General features: G+C 44.1%; 1 protein-coding gene across 1 annotated transcript in view; it reads left to right on the top strand.

Moving 5' to 3' along the window:
* The first annotated feature begins 1,393 nt into the window (after nt 1-1,393).
* LOC141055732 (WD repeat-containing protein 64-like) overlaps nt 1,394-23,652 on the top strand; it is a 113,019-nt gene continuing 90,760 nt past the window's right edge. The window contains exons 1-3 of the mRNA XM_073552421.1: nt 1,394-1,411; nt 9,032-9,137; nt 17,980-18,089. Of these exons, the coding sequence (XP_073408522.1) occupies nt 1,394-1,411; nt 9,032-9,137; nt 17,980-18,089 (234 nt within the window). The remainder of the gene's footprint in view (nt 1,412-9,031; nt 9,138-17,979; nt 18,090-23,652) is intronic.

Below are 23,652 nucleotides of genomic sequence, written 5' to 3' on the forward strand. Positions count from 1 at the left end.
AGCCAAATACAGGACCATTCTTGAAGAAAACCTGTTGGAGTCTGCAAAAGACCTGAGACTGGGACTGAAATTTGTCTGCCAACAAGACAATGATCCCAAACATACAGCAAAATCTACAATGGAATGGTTCACAAATAAACGTATCCAGGTCTTAGAATGGCCAAGTCAATGTCCAGACCTGAATCCAATCGAAAATCTGTGGAAAGAGCTGAAAACTGCTGTTCACAAACGATCTCCATCAAACCTCACTGAGCTCGAGCTGTTTGCCAAGGAAGAATGGGCAAGAATTTCAGTCTCTCGATGTACAAAACTGATAGAGACATACCCCAAGTGACTTGCAGCTGTAATCGCAACAAAGTATTAAGTTATAGGGGCCGAATAATATTGCACGCCGCACTTTTCAGTTTTTGAATTTCCACAAAAATTTAAAATAGCCAATAAATTTCATTCAACTTCACAATTGTGTTCCACTTGTTGTTGATTCATCACTAAAAATTTTTATTTGGTATCTTTATGTTTGAAGCATGATATGTGGGAAAAGGTTGAAAAGTTCCAGGGGGCCCGAATACTTTCGCAAGGCACTGTATCTATCTCATATCTATCTATCTATCTCATATCTATCTATCTACAGTATCTATCCATCTATCTATCTATCTATCTATCTCTTTTATATACATTTATGGATACACCTAAACTGAAACCAGTGATTGAGATGTATAAGAAATGCTACAAATGTATACTGTATGTCGGTGGTATATGGAACCATTTATTTTTAAATCAATTACAGGCAGTTGAGAAACAACTATTGTCCAATAATAATCTGCTGCGCATGGTATGAGCAAGGTTTCCAACCATCCAAAAAGTACTGTAAGTGGGTAAAAATAGGGCTCTTTTTCCCCATCTCTATAATATATAAATAAATGATGTTTCAGTGATGTATTTGCAAGTAGGTGGATCCTATACAGTTTATTATGTCTGTAATTTTCATTATTCTACCACTTACAGTGAATGCTGCCAATGTGTTTTTATCAGAATTATTGGCTGTAGACACACATCCCTTAAAATCATAATAATTGGTTTTCCAATGTGTCCGTGAAATATGTTGGCTGTCCTTGATTTTTGAATAAATTGTCCTGAAGCAAATTAAAATCCAGTTGTCAGCCCTGGGTATGACTAAGCGTCATTGTGACCATGCTGAGGTCACAATGTTTGTGAAATCATACATGATTCTAGACCCACAGGTGACATTCTAACTGAAAACTGGCAGAAATGGCATCTGAGGTAGATGGTCCATCTCAGCTCCTCAACACACTCAACTTCAAATCTTCTTTGGGAGTTTTTCAACGCTTAGTAAGATCAATCATTGCCCAAAATAAACTGAATAATTCTGAAAATGCTAAAACACAAGAAGGTAAGTTCTTCAAGTGGTTGTCTGGGATTAGAAAACAGGAGCTTCTCTTCACTGAGCCACCGTGTATACACTTTCCTTAATTGTATAGAAAATCAAAGTTGACTGTGCCTTTTTTTACAAAGGTTTCTTGAAAACAAAATGTATACCATGTACAGTAATATACAGTATACACTGTGTGTGTGTGTGTATATATATATATATATATATATATATATATATTTTTTTTTTTTTACATGGGGACTAATAGGCATTGTATGACACCACATACCTATAGGTCAGAGCCTTCCATCAAAGATATCAGGATGACTGAATATAGCTCCAATGAGAGGTAAAAATGCAAAGTGAACAGAGCCTTAGCTAGGTGTATTACATTAGTTTTGAGGGAAGTCTTGAAGGTCTGAAATTTGGATCTGATTTACAATTCTTGCAAGGCCCTTTCTTGTTGTGTGTGATCACCTCCAATTTGCAGATCAACATTAGTGCAGCTTCACATACAGGCATTTGGACAGGAATCAGAAATGTTCCTGGCAGCTTCAACAAAACACATGAGCCAGAACGAGGCTCTCACACTTAGGCTGGAGTCACACTAAACGTATAAGAAAATTGGTCCAATTCTCACTGTCGAGAGTCACACGAGTGTCATGCGTTTTTTATGCGAGTACAATCCGATTTTTCACACCTACATCTGATTGCAGTGCGATTTTAACATGAGCTTTTGCATAGAGCAATTCTCTATGTCATTTACATAGTGTTTTCAAAGGAAATATTCATCAAAACACACATATATAGATAGGTAGATTTGAGATAGATAGATTAAAAATCAAAAAAGTAAGAGCAGCACTAGTAATCACAAGTCAGGTGCAGAACCCTCCAGATAAACACCAAACCTTAAGTAGATATTCAGAGACTGGAGGCAGCACACTATTCAGAGTGAAAAAAAGACTTCTGTTTAATGGCCCAACATGGCGTCTTATTGACGCCTCTCCATTACTAACCTCTGGGCTTGATGTCAATTGACAATACAAAGGTGACATCAACCCCCCCAACTATTACTCCACTTCCACCATATCAGGGCAAGTGGGAAGAGTGAGGCTAAGTGCCAGAATTGGCACATCTAAATGGCTTCCATCTCAACCATTCCACTGAGACTGCCCTGACCAAACTTACTAACGACTTACAGCCAAAGCTAACAGACAATTCAATATACTCCTCCTTCTTGACCTGTCCAATGCCTCCTACTATAGATCCTCTCTTCCTTTGGTGTCAAAGACCTTGCCCTATCCTGGACCTCCTCATAGCTTACGAACCACACACTTATCGTTTCCTACTCCCACACTATCTCCTCATCTAGCCCTCTTTCTGTCGGTGCCCCTCAAGGCTCTGTCCTAGGACCCCTTCTCTTCTCAATTTATACCCTTGGCCTGGGACAACTCATAAAGTCCTATGGTTTCCAGTACCAACTATATGATATGCTGGATATGCTGATGAAACTCAGATCTACCTCTCTGGCCCAGATATAACCTCTCTGCTGTCCAGAATCCCAGAGTGTCTATCAGCTATATCCTCCTTCTTCTCCTCTCGCTTCTGCAAGCTCAATGTGGACAAATCTGAACTAATTATCTTTCCTCCATCTCACATAGCTTTCCTACCTGATCTACAGTCATATGTTAAAGTTTGGGCACCCCTATTAATGTTAACCTTTTTTCTTTATAACAATTTTGGTTTTTGCAACAGCTATTTCAGTTTCACATATCTAATAACTGATGGACTCAGTTATATTTCTGGATTAAAATGTGGTTTATTGTACTAACAGAAAATGTGCAATCTGCATTTAAACAAAATTTGACTGGTGCAAAAGTATGGGCACCTCAACATAAAAGTGACATTAATATTTCGTAGATCCTCCTTTTACAAAAATAACAGCCTCTAGTCGCTTCCTGTAGCTATTAATGAGTTCCTGGATCCTGGATGAAGGTATTTGTGACCATTCCTGTTTACAAAACAATTCCAGTTCAGTTAAGTTTGATGGTCGCCGAGCATGGACAGCCCGCTTCAAATCATCCCACAGATGATCAATGATATTCAGGTCTGGGGACTGGGATGGCCATTCCAGAACATTGTAATTGTTCCTCTGCATGAATGACTGAGTAGATTTGGAGCGGTGTTTTGGATCATTGTCTTGCTGAAATATCCATCCCCTGTGTAACTTCAACTTTGTCACTGATTCTTGCACATTATTGTCAAGAATCTGCTGATACTGAGTTGAATCCATGCGACCCTCAACTTTAACAAGATTCCCGGTGCCGGCATTGGCCACACAGCCCCAAAGCATGATGGAACCTCCACCAAATTTTACTGTGGGTGGCAAGTGTTTTTCTTGGAATGCTGTGTTTTTTAGCCTCCATGCATAACGCCTTTTTGTATGACCAAACAACTCAATCTTTGTTTCATCAGTCCACAGGACCTTCTTCCAAAATGTAACTGGCTTGTCCAAATGTGCTTTTGCATACCTCAGGCGACTCTGTTTGTGGCGTGCTTGCAGAAACGGCTTCTTTCGCATCACTCTCCCATACAGCTTCTCCTTGAGCAAAGTGCGCTGTATTGTTGACCGATGCACAGTGACACCATCTGCAGCAAGATGAGGCTGCAGGTCTTTGTAGGTGGTCTGTGGATTGTCCTTGACTGTTCTCACCATTCTTCTTCTCTGCCTTTCTGATATTTTTCTTGGCCTGCCACTTCTGGGCTTAACAAGAACTGTACCTGTGTTCTTCCATTTCCTTACTATGGTCCTCACAGTGGAAACTGACAGGTTAAATCTCTGAGACAACTTTTTGTATCCTTCCCCTGAAAAGCTATGTTGAATAATCTTTGTTTTCAGATCATTTGAGAGTTGTTTTGAGGAGCCCATGATCCCACTCTTCATAGGAGAATCAAATAGGAGAACTACTTGCAAGTGGCCACCTTAAATACCTTTTCTCATTATTTGATACACCTGGCTATGAAGTTCAAAGCTCAATGAGGTCACAAAACCAATGTAGTGCTTCAGGAAGTCAGTAAAAAGTAGTTAGGAGTGTTCAAATCAAGAAAATGATAAGGGTGCCCATACTTTTGCACCGGTCAAATTTTGTTTAAATGCAGATTGCACATTTTCTGGTAGTACAATAAACCTCATTTGAATCCAGAAATATAACTGAGTCCATCAGTTATTAGAGATATGAAACTGAAATAGCTGTTGCAAAAACCAAAATTGTTATAAAGAAAAAAGTTTAACATTAATAGGGGTTCCCAAACTTTAACATATGACTGTATCTATCACAATAAATTAAATCACACTTTCCCCTGTCCTGGAAATCTGCAGCCTCGGAGTAACCCTGGACTCTACCCTGTCCTTCAAACCACACATCCAAGCTCTCGCCACCTCCTGTCACCTCCAGCTCAAAAATATTTCCAGGATCCATACTTTCCTCAACCCACACTCTACCAAAATGCTTGTGCATGCCCTAATCATCTCCCGGCTCGACTACTGCAACATCCTCCTCTGTGGCCTACCTTCTAACACTCTCGCACCTCTCCAGTACGTCCTTAATGCTGCTCCCCGACTAATTAATCTCTTCTCCTCTATGCAAATCCATTCACTGGCTCCCAATTTGCCAACGCATCCAGTGTAAACAACTAACACTGACCTACAAAGCCATCCATAGCCTCTCTCCTCCGTTTATTTCCAAACTAATCTCCCAATACCTTCCCTCACGTAATCTCCGGTCCTGCCAAGACCTCCTTCTCTCCTCCACGCTTATTCGCTCCTCACCCAATCGCCTCCAAGATTTCTCGCAAATATTCCCCATCCTCTGGAATTCTGTGCCCCAACACATCCAGTTATCCACCACATTTGGATCCTTCTGATGGAACCTGAAAACCCATCTCTTCAAAAAAGCTTTCAACCTGCAATGACTGCACGGCCAACTCAACACTATCCGAGCTACTGCAACCCCCGACCTACTGTCTCCTTCCCCATAATCCTGTAGAATGTAAGCCCGCAAGGGCAGGGTCCTCTTCCCTCTGTCCAAGTCTGTCATTGTTAGTTTGTTTACTGTAAGTGATATTTGTATTTTGATGTAACCCCTTGTCATGTACAACACCATGGAATCAATGGTGCTATATACAGTAAATAATAATATTGTGCATTTTCTGGAGCAGCTGAGAGCTGATGTTTTTAGCCTGGGGGGCAGTATCCATGGCCCCCTTCCTAGGCTATTAATATAAGCCCACAGCTGTCTGCATAGCCTTTGCTGGTTATTAATTATAGGTGGACCCTATGTCATTTTTTGGGGGGTCCCCATTTTAATAGCCAGTAAAGGCTAAGTATACAATTGTGAGCTGATATTAATAGCCTGTGAAGCTCCATGGGTATTACCCCCTTCCCAGGCTATATTGCCTCCAGCCATCAGCTTTCCCTCTGCTGGTTAAGAAAATTATGCGGGAGCCCACACCATTTTTTTCAGAAAATAATCTTTTAATAATTAAATACATGTACAGTAGGCTGCAAACACATGGTACTAATTGTAGTTGTCGCTGACCGCTATATTTCTATCTATTCTATGAATATATACTGTATGTATTTCATCTCTTCTATCCTGTCGGGTCCTGCAATGATTTTACACTACGTGGCTGCTGAATTGCTGACTTGTATTCTATCTATCTATCTATCTATCTATCTATCTATCTATCTATCTATCTATCTATCTTATACTGTATCTATCTATCTCACTAACATCTTTATACCTATCTATTCTATGTGTATATATCTGTTCTATCTATTCTATTCTAACCTGTCAGTATGATTTTACTGTACACGGTACATGAATTGTCGGCTTTCAAAGGACAATAAAAAACGCGCAGCACTCGGACCATGCTTTTTTTTCTCTCACCCATTGACGAGTCTCAGACGATATACTCGTGCAATTGGAGCATGCTGCAATTTTACATGCACGCCGGATACGCATGAGAAAAAAAAATGCTGTTCTGAGCTGCTCCATAGAGTAACATTGGGCTGAGTGCTATGCACTGTTTTCAAAAATACCTCTAGGGCAAAGGAGGATGGCACCTCTGTCACCGCTGTACTGCTCCACTGCACATGTTAAGATATGTTGCAGGCTGTACCTGAAGATACCGGGTGCTAGTCCGAAGAGCACAATATCAACGATTCCAAGCAAGAAGAAATAGACAGCACTCACCGATCTTGTGGAAAAATTATTTTCTTTCTTTATTGGCAATGATAAAATCTCAGGGTCGGGAGATTGAGGACAGGAGTGTGGGAGTGCTGGCGACGGCCGTTTCCCGCTGAACAGCGCTTCTATGGGACCCGTTTCACGCTGTTCAGTGCAAAACGGCCATCGTCAGCACTCCCACACTCCTGTCCTCACTCTCCCGGCCATGAGGTTTTATCGTTGCCAATAATGAAAGAAAAGAAATTTTCCACAAGATCGGTGAGTGCTGTCTATTTCTTCTTGCTTGGAATCATATGCAATATTTTCTCCCATAACACTCGGTCATATTCTACGGTAGTGTGACTCTGGCCTTACAATGAAATCTTGTGACAGTTACCTCTGACTTTCGGTCAGCCAGAAGTTACCGTCACAAGATAGCGGCGCGAAACCAAAGTGGTGCTGGGAACAGCTGAAGACAGCGGCTAGTGATTATAGTACTAGGGTTAGGGGCCTTAACTTAGTAGCACCATTGCAGCACTGCAATAAAAAATCAATAACACTGGAGTGGTGCTTTAAAAGTAAGTCCCCTGCTTCCTGTCTGATACTCACCTTCCAGCGTTTTCATTTTTTTTCGCCGTCACTCCTATTGATCTACAGCAAAAAGTGACCTGCCTGCAGCTCCAGTGTTTCATGGGTGGGCGCGGAGGTCACTTTTCAATACAAGTTTATGAGAGCCTCATTCTGGTCTCGCTTTGGCTCTCATAGACTTGTATTGAGAGCTTATGGCATAGCTTCTGACTTCTGGCCAGTCAAAAGCTACTGTCACATGATGGCGCCGTGGGGCCAAAGCGGTGTCAAAAAACGGTGAAGACACCGGTGGGTGAGTATATGACCGGAGAAGGGGGCTTACATTTAAAGAGCCACTCCAGTGCTGAAAAAAAACAAACCTGCTGGAGTGGTGCTTTAACTTGATAAACTTACCCCGTTATGTATTCCTCTACTTTCCTGTATGTATAGATCACATATATTAGCAAAACCATGAGGCCTAAAAGAACGTTACAAAGATTATAGATGATTCTTGAATCCATGTTTTTGTTTTACATCATTATGTTCTTCGATTTTTATGTACTTTTCCTAGAAAACATCAACTATAGCCAGTTTTATAATATTGTTACAAGACTTTTTGGACTTAGCTTGAAAACTCCAGATATCAAAAATTTTTACAGGAGGATTACTAATCATCCAGATGCTCCCATTGACTGGACTGAGGTGATTAAATACATTTTCATTATTCTGAAAAAAGCTATATTAACCTCTTCCCGACATTTGCAGTGTATATACGTTATGGTTGAGAAGTACTTCATTGCGATCCCCTGCACACAGGAGCTGTGCGTGGGCGATCGCCGCCGGATGTTCAACTGATATGACATCTAACACCCGTCACTCACTGCCGGGAGTGGTGCCCGCACCGCTCCCGACAGTTTAACCTGCTAAGTGCTGCGATCGCAGCATTTAGAAGGCAGGCAGAGGGAGAGGACCCCCTCTGCTCACCGATCGACTCCCTCGATCGTTGTCATGGTGACCTGATGTTGTCATGACAACATTTGGGTCACCAGAGCTAGCAAGCTTGTTACACCATGCTCAGAGCTGTCAAAAAATGTAAAAGTATTAAAAAAAATGGAGTATAAGGTATATGTGTACTCAGGAGAAATTGCACAACAGATATGGGGTCCATTTAGTGCAGACTTAGCCTGTCTCCCCTTCCTTCTGCTTGTAGAAGCTGACAGAAAAATAACTATCATATAGAAAACACTGAGACTCTGCTGTGAGCGGCAGGCGACAGCAGCTCTGTGTTACCAATATGCTACTTGCTGCCATTAAATAGTAGCAGTTTACTTGATATGAGACACTGAATCCTCTACAATGGTAGGGGCATATTTCAACATATAGGCCCTGATTCATTAAGACTGGCATTTTTACGCCAGTCCTAATGAAGGACGTGCAGGAATAAAATGCGCCAAATTCATTAAGAGGTGCACAACCCTTAACAAATTAATCACATCTTATCAGTGGCTTACGCCTCTGTGCGCCTCACCAGAAATGTTACTCCAGTAACGGGCTGGAGTAATATTTCTGGTGTAAGAAATGCTGACACTATGGATGAATTCGATGGGCGAGTTCCGGCCTCCCCAGCTCTGTTGTTATCCAAGACTGGAGTGAAAATGTTAATAGTTGCAAAATGTTTCATTGTGCTAAAAATGTTGTGATTTTTCAGTGTTTTGCCCCATTTATCTGACATAAACACTTTGATGAATCAGAGCCATTGTCTGCATAAGAAACATAAGAGGCGAGGAGGAATGAACTATTATTTTACGTACAGAAAGAACCTGACATTTCTTCTATGTCTTTTTAGCTCTTTGGCTGCTTGCAGAGAGATGAGGACATCATTGGGACATATTTGGACCCAGAAAATACAATCTTTTTTCTGTCCAAAAGAGAAACCTTTAAAAATGCAACAGGTAATAAAAAAATCAAAAGAGAAATGTGCGCCTGCCATAAAATGTCAAAGTGCTGCACCCCCTTGCCACATGGCTTATTAGTTCATGTAAAGCGCCATGGATTAAATGGCGCAATAATAATAAATAATAATAATGTAGATGGACTACAGGGAAGATAAAGTCTAGGTCATCTGTGAGATAAGTTGTACTGCATATTTAGTATGATCGGTTTCCTGGGCATCCTAGACATTGAAGGAACATGGAATATGTGTAGTTTATAATGTAATTGTCACGAAATGTAACGACCCAACAGGGGGTCTGTCAGCGTACAGCACAACACACACACCGAGATGGAAATAGGGAGAGGAAGGCCCTACTGATAGGGAATGATGGAAGAATCACCTCCTAACTCCAACCTGAGCCTGTCCCTGCACTGCCCTAACGCCCTAAGCGGGTCCTTCCCCCCACTGTCATCACGAACCTCGTCCCTCACTTTCACCTCGCATTGCCCTGGCTAGTGCACTAGCCTTACCACTGCAGATGGTACAACACAGGGGGAAGTGACAATTACGAGACAGACGAGGTAAAAACATAATTTAGATCCAGGCTCCACTGTCAAGCTCCACACAGCAAAGGACACAGAAACAGGACTCCAAACTCCAAAAATAGTCACCAACAGTCAGCTGATGCATCAGTTGACCATTTAAAGGATGGTGGGAGTGGTCACCACCCATATCAGCTGACCTAGCAACTCTGCAGTTTCAACAAGCTGCCAACAAGGGAAACTGACATTAAGTCCCGCTTGTTAGGAACGGCGGAACGCACTAAATAAAAATAAATGATAAAGTGAGTTCGCCGTTCAGGGTCCACCATGCAGTAGATGTTACACCGCTGCTAGGTAATGACAGACGAGCAATATGGCGGTATAATGCGCACGGGTTATACTTCACCCGAAGTGCGCAAAGCGGGCTCTGTTCACACACAGAGGCGCCGCAACATAAACATACAAGAGCGCTGAGCCTGTTAGTGTCACAGACCACAGGGAAATGCACACACGGTATCTGGTCACAGGAGCAGGACCCAAGGCAGAGGAGCTGCGTCCGTCTAGACCTACCGTGTGTGCAGGCGTCGCTACTGCGGACGCCAAAGAGGACTGCAACTGCAGCGCGGCATAGGGCACGGCCGCTGGTCGACAAAGCTAGGAGGCAGGCGCAATGTCGGACACTAGAGTAGAGGTGCGGAGTGCACAGTGGCCTAAGGCTTGCCACTGACTGGCGCTGACTGCTGCACTAATTCCCTATCCACATGCGTAATATCAGAGGGAAGGGGTTTCAAATGAGTCAGTCAGCAGAGTCATACATCCGTCACCATTCACACATTTAGCTTGAAAAGTCTATACTAGCGCATGGTCGAACGGTCATGCGCTTTTTATAGCCGTGCGGGACCTTCCAGCTCTCCGAGATGGACCAATGAGATCTGGAGCAGGACCTGGGAACATGACTCCTGATCTCCAATGGGAGATCGCCTCGTGAGCATGCCCAGTAGGAGCACAGAGGAACTTAGTCTCTGAAGTGGTCTGCTGCAAAGTAATGTCTGAAGCGGTCTGCTGCAAAGTAATGTTCTCTGCAGTAGATAGACAGCAGGAGACCGCAGGATGTGAGGCTCTGGATTCCTGCAGAGCAGACGCAGAAACCAGATGCCTAACATTACCCCCCCTCCTAGGGCCCCCTCCCCTCTGAGCCTTCCAATCCTCCACCTTGTGCCCATCAGAGGCATAGGTCTCAGACTCGTCTGAAGGCAAGTCTGATGTCCCGGGAGATGACACGGAAAACCGGGACACGTGGAAGGTATCAGAGGCGGCAAGATCACCAAGTTTAAGAAGGGACACGTGGGAGACAACGGGAGCGGCAAAACCGCCCGGAGCATAGGTTGAAGTGGAACGCCGCGGTGTGTCGGCGGACGTTTCCACTCTCTGTTTAAGAAAGCTATCCCGAGCACATGAGGCGCATGCACAAATATATTTTTTAATGTCCCGAGCCCTGTGCGGCCACCAATACGACCCTGCCAGGAGTTTTGTGGTCTGCATGTAGCCACAGTGACCACCCGCCCTGGACGCGTGTGCCCATGTGAGAACCTTCAGCCGAAGGCGAGGGGGGACAAAGGTCTTGCCCGGCGGCACAGAGTTTGGCCATTGCGGGGCCCCGTTATCCTGGAGAACAGAGTGCTGACAGTGGTAGCCGCAAGTGGAGCTTAGTGCCGGACGCGCCTCGAGACTGGCACGAGACACCTCCATGGGCTCTGGGAGTGAACACTCTGGCTCGAGTGATTCCAGAGGTTCAAAGAGTTTGGGAGCCGGAGTAACCCTCCGTCTGGATTGAGCACGCTCCAGCCCATGCTCCGAGAAACGGAGATCAATGCGGGTGGCAATGGCAATCAGCTCCTCCAGACTTGCAGGAACCTCTATGGTAGATAGAGCATCCTTAACATGCTCAGCTAAACCTCTCCAAAACACAGGGATGAGGGCTCTATCAGACCACTCCAGCTCGGAAGCCAGTGTCTGAAAACGAACGGCATACTGGCTGACCGAGAGGGATCCCTGAGTTAATGCAAGGAGCTGAAGAGAGGTATTGTGCGTGACCCGTGGTCCCAGGAAAACCTGCTTGATAGATGTTAAGAACTGAGCAGCGGTCCGAACCTCAGGGTCACCACGCTCCCACAGTGGCGTGGCCCACTCCAACGCACTGCCCGACAGAAGAGAAATAATAAATCCCACCTTAGCCCGTTCTGTAGGGAATCACGCAGCCAGTAACTCCAGCTGGATAGAGCACTGGCTCACGAAACCCCTACAGGAGGCGCAATTGGGTCGCCCTCCCAGGGCTGTGGGGTACTCGGTACCGGGCCCGATGAGCTTCAATAGGAGATGTCACGGCAGCTGTGAGCCAGCCCGTGGCCCTGGGCGCCCATTGTAAAAGGGGTTGTTGCAGTGTGCTTTTGGTGATGAAAGTTTATAAGTGATTCGTGACGCCACCTGTGGTGTTCGGCAATGAAGATGTAAGCCGACGCTGCAGACAGATCCTCTGGGACAGATGGTGTAGTGCAGCAATGATGTTATAGCCCTCCACAGGCAGGGCTGTAGGCCCAGGGCAGAGTAAATGGAGTGACACGTAGATGGTGTAGTGTCAGGTGCAAGGGATGTAGTAGTGCTGGGCAGGTTGGCGCAGGAATAAGTGGAGGACACCAGGCCTGTAGTTCCAAAGCTTTACTCACAGTCTGTTGTACAAACAGGTGCCTGCCTCCGTGCCGTGTCCTCCGGGTCAGGGACTCAGTCAACCTCCAGGCCAGATGGAATACTCCTTTCCAACACTCCGCCAACATGTACCTTTCTGAACGTCTCCTCTTATAGCGCCTTTAGGTGAAGTACTCCTAGTACTGAGTTACACTGGAGTTCCTCCTGTCCGATGTTCTTATGAACTCTACTTATACGGCAGACAGCTGGAGCCTGCTTCGGGGACTCCTTGCTACTAAGTCCCGGCTCACTATTATGTTGCTGTTGTGCCCCCAAGTCTTGTGTGGGAATAAAGTGGTCACTACTTCTATTCCTCTGGTGTCTGCTGCAGGACCATTAGTATCCGTACAACCTCGGGGACCGGGCCCCGGCCTTGCGCTTAGAACTTCTAGGAAGGGTTCTCTTCTAACCCACATCCTCTGGTCTCTTTTACTCCTCACGTTCCGCACTGATCCTTTCTTTCTATGGAGAGTCAGGCTTCCAGTCTATGTTGTTCTCTCTCTCTCTTCCTTTCCCGTGCCAGCAGTCCCGGGTCACTGTGATCTGCTGCAGTACTTCCATCCATCTATCCCTCTCTTCCGGGATCTTCTTCTCTCTCGCTCTCCAACCAACTGACTGACTGTTGTCCTAAACTTTTCCCGCTCCTTGTAATGTAATCTAACTCCACCCACCTCCCAACACGTTTCTTGTTCCAAGCAGGGAGCCACCAATGGGTGCTTTGCTATACTCCAAGCAGGGAGCCGCCGAAGGTGCTTTGCTACACTACTTTGTGGTGTGGGGTGCAGGTGTTGGAGCGTGGTCAGGAGTCTCCACCTTACCTGGATGGTGGGATACCACACCTCAGAGGAGGTGCAGTACCTCTGTGGCGACTGAGCCTCAGGGGCGCCACATAATCGCCAGAAAATTTATTGGGCAACGGGAGGCAGGAAACTGTCGGCGCAGGGGAGGACATGGAGATACGTGAAACCGCCTCTGCGATCGCCTGTACAGCAGCCTCCGAAGACTTCGCCGCTGAGATAAGACTCTCAAGAGTAGCCAACCGGCCCTCTAGCTGGCGAATGCACTGAAGGAGTTGCTGCTGATCTGCCATTACTAGCCAGACCATGGTGCTAGTATAATGCCTGTCCCTGCACTGCCCTAACACCCTAAGCGGGTCCTTCCCCCCACTGTCGTCACGAACCTCGTCCCTCGCTTTCACCTTGCATTGCCCTGGCTAGTGCACTAGCCTCACCACTGCAGATGGTACAACACAGGGGGTAGTGACAATTACGAGACAGACGAGGTAAAAACATAATTTAGATCCAGGCTCCACTGTCAAGCTCCACACAGCAAAGGACACAGAAACAGGACTCCAAACTCCAAAAATAGTCGCCAACAGTCAGCTGATGCATCAGTTGACCATTTAAAGGATGGTGGGAGTGGTCACCACCCATATCAGCTGACCTAGCAACTCTGCAGTTTCAACAAGCTGCCAACAAGGGAAACTGACATTAAGTCCCGCTTGTTAGGAACGGCGGAACGCACTAAATAAAAATAAATGATAAAGTGCGATCGCCGCTCGGGGTCCACCGTGCAGTAGATGTTACACCGCTGCTAGGTAATGACAGACGAGCAATATGGCGGTATAATGCGCACGGGTTATACTTCACCCGAAGTGCGCAAAGCGGGCTCTGTTCACACACAGAGGCGCCGCAACATAAACATACAAGAGCGCTGAGCCTGTTAGTGTCACAGACCACAGGGAAGTGCACACACGGTATCTGGTCACAGGAGCAGGACCCAAGGCAGAGGAGCTGCGTCCGTCTAGACCTACCGTGTGTGCAGGCGTCGCTACTGGGGACGCCAAAGAGGACTGCAACTGCAGCTCGGCACAGGGCACGGCCGCTGGTCGACAAAGCTAGAAGGCAGGCACAATGTCGGACGCTAGAGTAGAGGTGCGGAGTGCACAGTGGCCTAAGGCTTGCCACTGACTGGCGCTGACTGCTGCACTAATTCCCTATCCACATGCGTAATATCAGAGGGAAGGGGTTTCAAATGAGTCAGTCACCAGTGTCATACATCCGTCACCATTCACACATTTAGCTTGAAAAGTCTATACTAGCGCATGGCCAAACGGTCATGCGCGCTTTTTATAGTCGTGCGGGACCTTCCAGATCTCCGAGATGGACCAATGAGATCTGGAGCAGGACATGGGCACATGACTCCCAATCTCCAATGGGAGATCGCCTTGTGAGCATGCCCAGTAGGAGCACAGAGGAACTTAGTCTCTGGAGCGGTCTGCTGCAAAGTCATCTTCTCTGCAGTAGACAGTCTGCAGGAGACCGCAGGATGTGAGGCTCTGGATTCCTGCAGAGCAGACGCAGAAACCAGATGCCTAACACCGCTGGCCTGAAAAGAAAAAAACTACATTTAAATTATAGAGGAACCAGAGCTGTCACACATCCAAAAATGGATTGTGACAGTAATGAAGACAAATATCATATAAAAGGATGTATATTGTATTTTCCACCTAAGGGCGCTTTCACACTGCGATCAGGCACCTGTTCAGGGCTTACGTCCGAACCCCCTGTATAAAGGGATAATGGTATAATGTAACAACAGAACATTTGCTCTCACTTTCATCATTTTTGGGTGGGTGCACGTAGCCCTTACAGTAGGCGTACACTCGGACATAGTAGACTGCATCTGGGTGTTTCTTTCCAGTAGGCGTACCCACCCAAAAATTATACATGACAGAGCACACGTTCGCTCTGCCGGTACTATTATAGTCTATGGCCCCGTCGGCGCACACACATGAATTCCTTTTTGCAGGGGGTTTTGGACATAAGCGCCGACAGGGCCACTGAACAGCACCCTTAGGTGGGGAATGTACATGAAATGTGTGCATGTTACAAGGGAATGGACATATATCTCATAAAACAGGTGTATATATTTTATTCCAAGTGCTTATTAGGTTAGGAAAGAGCATAAAAGTGAATCTGACAGCTGCTTCATGCTGCTGATCCAGGGGTAGCATGTATCAGGCACAGTGTGTATGAACACAGCCAATTATGTTTGACTCTGAAATGCGGCGGCGTTTCAGAGGAAAATATACTTTAAAAGTAGCCAGACACCGAGCTGTAGACTAATTGGACAGGCGGGCACCCAGTGGCTTCTCACCCCCCTCGGCACTGGTGTGATAAGTCTCTCCCTATATGCGCACGTAGACAGAGACCTGTCAATCTAGGGCAGCGATCAGGGACCCGCCTGTCTGACTAGTTTTCACAGCAGCCTGGTCTCTGGAGGCTTTTAAAGTGTGCGTTTCTCTGAAACGCTGCAGTGTTTCATTCAGTGCCTGACACATGTTGCCCATAGCTGTCAGGTTCACTTTAAATATATACGTATACAGCTGCTTCTCTCAAATTTGGAATATCATCAAAAACTTAATTTATTTCAGTTTTTCAGTACAAAAAGTGCAACTCATATTACATAGACTCATTACAAACAGAGTGATCTATTTCACGTGTTTATTTCTGTTAATATTGATGATTATGGCTTACAGCCAAAGACAACCCAAAAGTCATCATCTCAGTAAATTAGAATAATTAACAAATAACACCTGCAAAGGCTTCCTAAGCATTTTAAAAGGTCCATTTCAGTAGGCTCCACAATCATGGGGAAGACTGCTGACTTGACAGATATCCAGAAGGCAGTCACTGACACACTCCACAAGGAGGGTAAGCCACCAAAGGTCATTGCTAAAGAAGCTGGCTGTTCACAGAGTGCTGTATCCAAGCATATTAATGGAAAGTTGAGTTGAAGGAAAAAGTGTGGTAGAAAAAGGTGCATAAGCAACCGGGATAACCGCAGCCTTGAAAGAATTGTTAAGAAAAGGCCATTCAAAAATTTGGGGGAAGTTCACAAGGAGTGGACGGCTGCTAGAGTCATTGCTTCACGAAGAGCCACCACACACAGACCTATCCAGGACATGGGCTACAAGTGTTGCATTCCTTGTGTCAAGCCACTCATGACCAATAGACAACGCCAGAAGCGTCTTAAATGGGCCAAGGAGAAAAAGAACTGGACTGTTGTGGTCCAAGGTGTTGTTTTCAGATTAAAGTAAATTTTGTATTTGGAAATCAAGGTCCCAGAGTCTGGAGGAAGAGTGGAGAGGCACACAATCAAAGCTGCTTGAGGTCTAGTGTGAAGTTTCCACAATCAGTGATGGTTTGGGGAGCCATTTCATCTGCTGGTGTTGGTCCATTGTGCTTTATCAAGGCCAAAGTAAGCGCAGCCGTCTACCAGGAAATTTTAGAGCACTTCATGCTTCCCTCTGCCGACAAGCTTTTTGGAGATGGAAATTTCATTCTCCAGCAGGATTTGGCAACTGTCCACCCTGCCAAAAGTACCAATACCTGGTTTAAAAACAACAGTATCACTGTACTTGATTGGCCAGCAAACTCGCCTGACCTTAACCCAATAGAGAATCTATGGGGTATTGTCAAGAGCAAGATGAGAGACACCAGACCCAACAATGCAGACGAGCTGAAGGCTGCTATCAAAGCAACCTGGGCTTCCATAGCACCTCAGCAGTGCCATAGACTGATCACCTCCATGCCACGCCGCATTGATGCAGTAATTGATGCAAAAGGAGCCGTGACCAACTATTGAGTGCATTTACTGAACATACATTTCAGTAGGCCAATATTTCGGATTTTAAAATTGTTTTTCATGCTGGTGTTATAAAGTATTCTAATTTATTGAGATAATGACTTTGGGGTTTTCATTGGCTGTAAGCCATAATCATCAACATTAACTCACTTTTTTTTATTGAAGAACTCAAATAAATTAACATTTTGATCATATTCTAATTTTGTGAGAAGCACCTGTAGATAATAGGGGAATGAGCACATACCCCAAATAAACAGGTGTATATTGAATTCCATGTACTCTGTACAGATTAAAGTGGAATAAACACATATCCATATAAACAAATGTGGTGAATGAAAATGGAACATGTGCAGTTGATAGTGGAATGAACACATATCATATATAATTGACACTAATCAATAATTGTTTTTATTTCTTTAAAGGGAATCTATTAGCAGGTTTTTCCTGTGTAATCTGACAGCAGCCTGATGTAGAAAAAGAGACCCTGATTCCAGTGATGTATCTGTTAATTTACTGGGGCGGCAATTGTGATAGAAAATCACATATAGTTTTCTTTGCTGTAGATTTAGCAGACCTTGCAATGCTGAGCTTTGTATAGTGCCGCCCACACCACTGATTAGCAGGTTTCTGTGTACATTGTATATTGACAGAAAATTGCTAATTAATGGTGGGGGCATGGTTGAAATAGGAATCCTGAGACACCTAGTCCTCGCATGAGAATTTCCTGCTGATAAAACACTCATTTTATTTAAACAGCAAAATACAGCCCAGTATATAGAATCACGCAAAAGTTTGGACACATCTCTTTGTGTAGTGGTTTTCCTTGTTCTTATTGGAATGGGCATATAGTACATTCAGATGGAAGGCAGCAAAACCATGAAGGAATACATATGCTCTTACACTAAAGCTCAACTTTCTTACTAACAGGGGCAGGGAAAAAGAAGAGAGATACTATCCAATGTGTTGTGCAAGTGCCTCCATTGGATGCTGTCTTGACCGTTTCACAACATGGAACCATTTCGCTTTTTAATAGCAAGGTATAGTATCTATCTATCTATGTAGAAAATCTGCTGCTAATGGATCAGGAAAGTCACGGTTTTTCACTTTAATTTTCGGAGTACTGCCTGTTTTTTATGATCTGCTATTTTGGAGGATTGGATATTACCTTATCAGGTTTTATTGCACCTGGCTTCTTTTGGTAGTGCTGCCAAATTTTCTTTAATTATCTATCTATCTATCTATCTATCTATCTATCTATCTATCTATCTATCTATCTATCTATCTATCTCACACTGAGCCTTTCTTAAGCCAAGCTATCCCTTCTTTTTTTCTCTTTTCTATCTATCCCATATCTATCTATCTATCTATCTATCTATCTATCTATCTATCTATCTATCGTAGGGATCTGTACTTACTCTGCTGCCGTTGAGGTAGGTAAAGGAAGCAGTATTGTTTAAATGTTCCGGCAAGTTTATTAACTGCATAAACCGCTCTGGGCCTCAAGCCACAGACATTGAATGAGATATTTGGCCTCCATTTTATTAGCCAAACCACACCCCTGGGGTTGGGATATGTGAGCAATTATTCCCACCCATCTCTTATGACCGCTCATAACACCCGGCCCTGGAATGGCCAAATAACTCTCAGCGCTATATGTGCTGGAGTATACTTCTGAGCTCAAATCACTCGTCTGGCGGCCATCTTACACTATCTATCTATCTCATATCTATCTATCTATTGTAGTGCTGCGGTGTTCACACCATGCAGTAATGAGGCAGTGAGTTAGGAAAGTTCCCAGCAAAAGTATTTAATGTCCAAACAACTCACATAATAAACAGCACACAATATCCTCCAGATCGCAGCCGGGGCATCACAACAGTCCGTATCCGAGACCGGTTGCCGAGGGCGACTGCCCACTGTATCACGCTGCGGGGTGCCAGGCATTTGCGGCTCTTGGCTCTGTTACCGCACAGAAGCTAGCTGTTGTAGAGTCGCCTGCTCTGCCGCTTGCAAACAAACACTGACACACCCAACCCTTTGCTGCAGGGTTTTTAAATGGAATCTGTGGCCATGGGCCCCTTGTAAAACCTGGCTGGGGAGAGTGAACCGCTCCACTACCATCCTGTAGTTTGCTCCAAAAATAAAAGCTCATGCCGGGTTTCCTAAAATCTACCTTGGGCAAATAGCTTGTCAAAGTCCACACTTACTTTTAGTCCAGGGTCACACATGAGTTGCATAGCACTCGGACCAGTATTCATCTATGGGGCAGCTCTACGACCGAGAGAAATTGCAGCATGCTGCGATTGGCACCGACACTCAGCCGAATCTTGTTACACTCACACCCATATAAGTCTATGGGTGCGAGTGACACAGCGGACATCATTCGGATATCATCTGAGTGATTTGCAATATACGGCAATGGAGGAGATGGAGAAATTACTTTCTCTGCTTCCTCCGCAGCTGTGCTCTGATCCTCTCTGTGCGAGGGGCTCGTAGCACAGTCACAAGATACTCGGCTTGCAGCTGAGCAGGAGCCGAGGGTCATTAGCATATCGCATCCAATGTTCTCACATCAGATACCATATGCAAGTGTGACCCCAGCCTAATTCTGCATTGCAACCACAGCTATACCTGTGACTGCAATGCACTCCAGCGGCCTTAAATGCTTCTATGCGCATCAATGTGAGATACATACCGTCCTTCGCATATAATACCCAGCACTGTCTCACACTATCTATCTATCTATCTATCTATCTATCTATCTATCTATCTATCTATCCCATATCTATCTATCTATATCTTGTCATACAGGTAAACACATTAACTTTTAATTCCATTGTGTTCTTTTTATCTGTCTTTTCGTTGTGTTCACAAGGCACAATATCATCAATAAGGTCTAAAAAGTCATTTGCAAATCAGCTCAAAAGAAACATACCCTAGTATACCAAGTAATTGTCTACAGAGTCAGTTCCAAATTTGGCTGTCTTCTGCTGGACATTTATCCTATGTTCCTGGCGGCTGCCACTATGTGCCTCTAGTGAAATCTATTCGAGACTGACATATAGGAACAATTTTAATTTAAGCAGACTTAAAGCAGTGGCCATTTGTTTCTTTATTGCTCTTTTATTACCACTGCTCCCTTAAGAATGGTGTTTTTTTTTTCCTCTTTACCAAGAGGGTAATGCCAGGGCCTGCTCCAGGTTTTGTGGGCTCCAGGCAAAAGAGTCTCAGTAGGTCCCACATATACCATGATTCATGATGCACAGATATGGCAGAGAAATATAGGTATAGTACAATGACAAAGATTTTACTTACTTCTTAGATTACATGAGTGATATCTATTGTAAATTCTACAATAGCTGAGAAACCAGACAGTATAATCCTCTATACAGTATTATGGGCACCACATAGTGCTCCATACAGTATTATGGGCACCACATAGTGCTCCATACAGTATTATGGGCACCACATAGTGCTCCAAACAGAATAATGAACCCCATATATTGCTCAATACAGAATTATTGGCAAAGCATAGTGCTCCATACAGGATAATGAGCCCCATATACTGCTCCATACAGTATTATGGGAACCACATAGTTATCCATACAGAGTAATGAGCCCCATATATTACTCCATACAGTATAATGAGCTCCATATGATGCTCCATATATAATGGGCCCCATATATAATGCTCCATATATAATGGGCCCCATATATGATGCTCCAGTGTATGATGTTCCCATATAATGCTCCATATATAATGGGCCCCATATCATGCTCCATATATAGTGGGCCCCATATATGATGCTCCAGTGTATGATGAGACCCATATATGATGCTCCAGTGTATGATGGGCCCCATATACAGGTGCATCTCACAAAATTAGAAATATCATCAAAAAGTTAATTTATTTCAGTTTTTCAATACAAAAAGTGAAACTCATAAATAAGGTGGAGTCATTACAGAGGGAAGTATTTCAAGTGTTTATTTCTGTTAATGTTGATGATTATGGCTTACAGCCAATGAAAACCCAAAAGTCATCATCTCAGTAAATTAGAATACTTTATAACACCAGCTTGAAAAATTATTTTAAAATCTGAAATGTCGGCCTACTGAAATGTTTGTTCAGTAAATGCACTCAATACTTGGTCAGAGCTCCTTTGGCATCAACTACCGCACCAATGTGGCGTGGCATGGAGGCAATCAGCCTGTGGCACTGCTGAGGTGTTATGGAAGCCCAGGTTGCTTTGATAGCAGCCTTCAGCTCGTCTGCATTGTTGGGTCTGGTGTCTCTCATCTTCTTCTTGACAATGCCCATAGATTCTCTATGGGGCTAAGGTCAGGCGAGCTTGCTGGCCAATCAAGCACAGTGATATTGTTGTTTTTAAAACCAGGAATTGGTACTTTTGTCAGTGTGGACAGGTGCCAAGTCCTGCTGGAGGATGAAATTTCAAACTCCAAAAAGCTTGTCAGCAGAGGGAAGCATGACGTGATCTAAAATTTCCTGGTAGACTTGCTGCACTGACTTTGGTCTTGATAAAACATAGTGGACCTACACCAGCAGATGACATGGCTCCCCAAACCATCACTGATTGTGGATACTTCACATTAGACCTTGGAAATCAAGGTCCCAGATTCTGGAGGAAGAGTGGAGAGACAGACATTCCAAGCTGCTTGAGGTCTACTGATCGTCTCCATGCCATGCCGCATTGATGCAGTAATTGATGCCAAAAGAGCCCCAACCAAGTATTGAGTGCATTTACTAAGCATACATTTCCATAAGACAACATTTCGGATTTTAAAATCATTTTTTCAAGCTGGTGTTATAAAGTATTCTAATTTACTGAGATAATGACTTTTGGGTTTTCATTGGCTGTAAGCCATAATCATCAACATTAACAGAAATAAACACTTGAAATAGATAGAGCCGGGTCCCTGAGCAAGCAAGGAGGGGGGCACTTGAAAACGCTGCCACTGGCACAGGCACCGGGCACCCATAGCGCACCGTTGTCCCCGACAGTGAGTGGGCCCCTCCGCCTGCTTAGGGCTCCTGCACTTGCGCCGGGTGCTGACGCCGGCTCTGGGTAATGTTTACAGGGTAATATTGTAGAGAACCTGAAGACACGCCCCCTGTAAACAACACCCCCTTAGTAAAGACCAGAAAAAGTAGCACTGCATAAAAAGTCCCATAGCTCTAAAATCAAAAAATTAAAAAAACAAACAAAATAAAATAAGCGCAGACTGGTCACTTTTGACCTGGTTACAGGTCTTTTTATAGAAATTTTTTATATGTGGATGCTTTTAAAGTAATATACAGAGGCATACTCACCTACCTGCAAGCCCACAGATCGAGCGCAGGCCACTCTGTTCAGAAGTGACAGGATCAGCAACACCTGTGATCGGGTTTATAGTTAAGGTGACTAGAAGAGCAAGTCATCAATGAAATATCCGATGTCATGCTTTTCGTCTGACCTGACTACTGTAGCAAGTAACAGGCTTCAGTGGTCCTCTAAGTTCTGAATGGAGCTGCATTGCTTCTGGAGTCCATGAAGATTTCCGCAGCGGCCTACGTTGGATCATCATGGCTGCAAGTAGCTGAGAAAGCCTGTTTTTTATTTAGAAGCAAGCATACCTGAATATATTTTTTTCGTGTTGGAAAACCCCTTTAAAACATCCATACGTATTAGATAAAAAGCCATGTAAACTATATGGATGTCAGTGGGCCTCCTGACTCTTCCCAGACTGCTAGATGGAATTCAGTTGCCGGATCCCCCTCTTTTCTGCAGGCAGGCACAGGTCTGGCACTGGCTTAATCCACTCTCCCCATAGAGAACACAGGAATTGTGTTTTCCTTAAATTACATTCAGCATAAATAATCTTTATTATAATTAAATCTGTTTCTTTACAGATGAGGCAATATTCCTGTATACATGCCGCTGTAAGTACATTATTATTATTAATTATTAATATTATTATTACAATGTTATTCTTGTATTAGTTTTCTGGTGGTAACATATTTACAGTGCCTTGCGAAAATATTCGGCTCCCTGGAACTTTTCAACCTTTTCCCACATATCATGCTTCAAACATGAAGATACCAAATGTACATTTTTGGTGAAGAATCAAAAACAAGTGGGACACAATTGTGAAATTGATCAAAATTTATCGGTTATTTTTCATTTTTTTGGAAATTCAAAAACTGAAAAGTGGGGCGTGCAATATTATTCGGCCCCTTTACTTTCAGTGCAGCAAACTCACTCCAGAAGTTCATTGTGGATCTCTGAATGATCCAATGTTGTCCTAAATGACTAATGATGATAAATATAATCCACCTGTGTGTAATCAAGTCTCTGTATAAAAGCACCTGCTCTGTGATAGTCTCAGGGTTCTGTTTGAAGCACAGAGAGCATCATGAAGACCAAGGAACACAACAGGCAGGTCCGTGATACTGTTGTGAAGAAGTTTAAAGCCGGATTTGGATACAAAATGATTTCCAAAACTTTAAACATCCCAAGGAGCACTGTGCAAGCAATCATATTGAAATGGAAGGAGTATCATACCAATGCAAATCTACCAAGACCCGGCTGTCCCTCTAAACTT

Source organism: Dendrobates tinctorius, unplaced genomic scaffold (genome assembly GCF_039654945.1).
Source record: "Dendrobates tinctorius isolate UK_male_01 unplaced genomic scaffold, ASM3965494v1 ptg000191l, whole genome shotgun sequence".
NCBI classification, from domain to species: domain Eukaryota; kingdom Metazoa; phylum Chordata; class Amphibia; order Anura; family Dendrobatidae; genus Dendrobates; species Dendrobates tinctorius.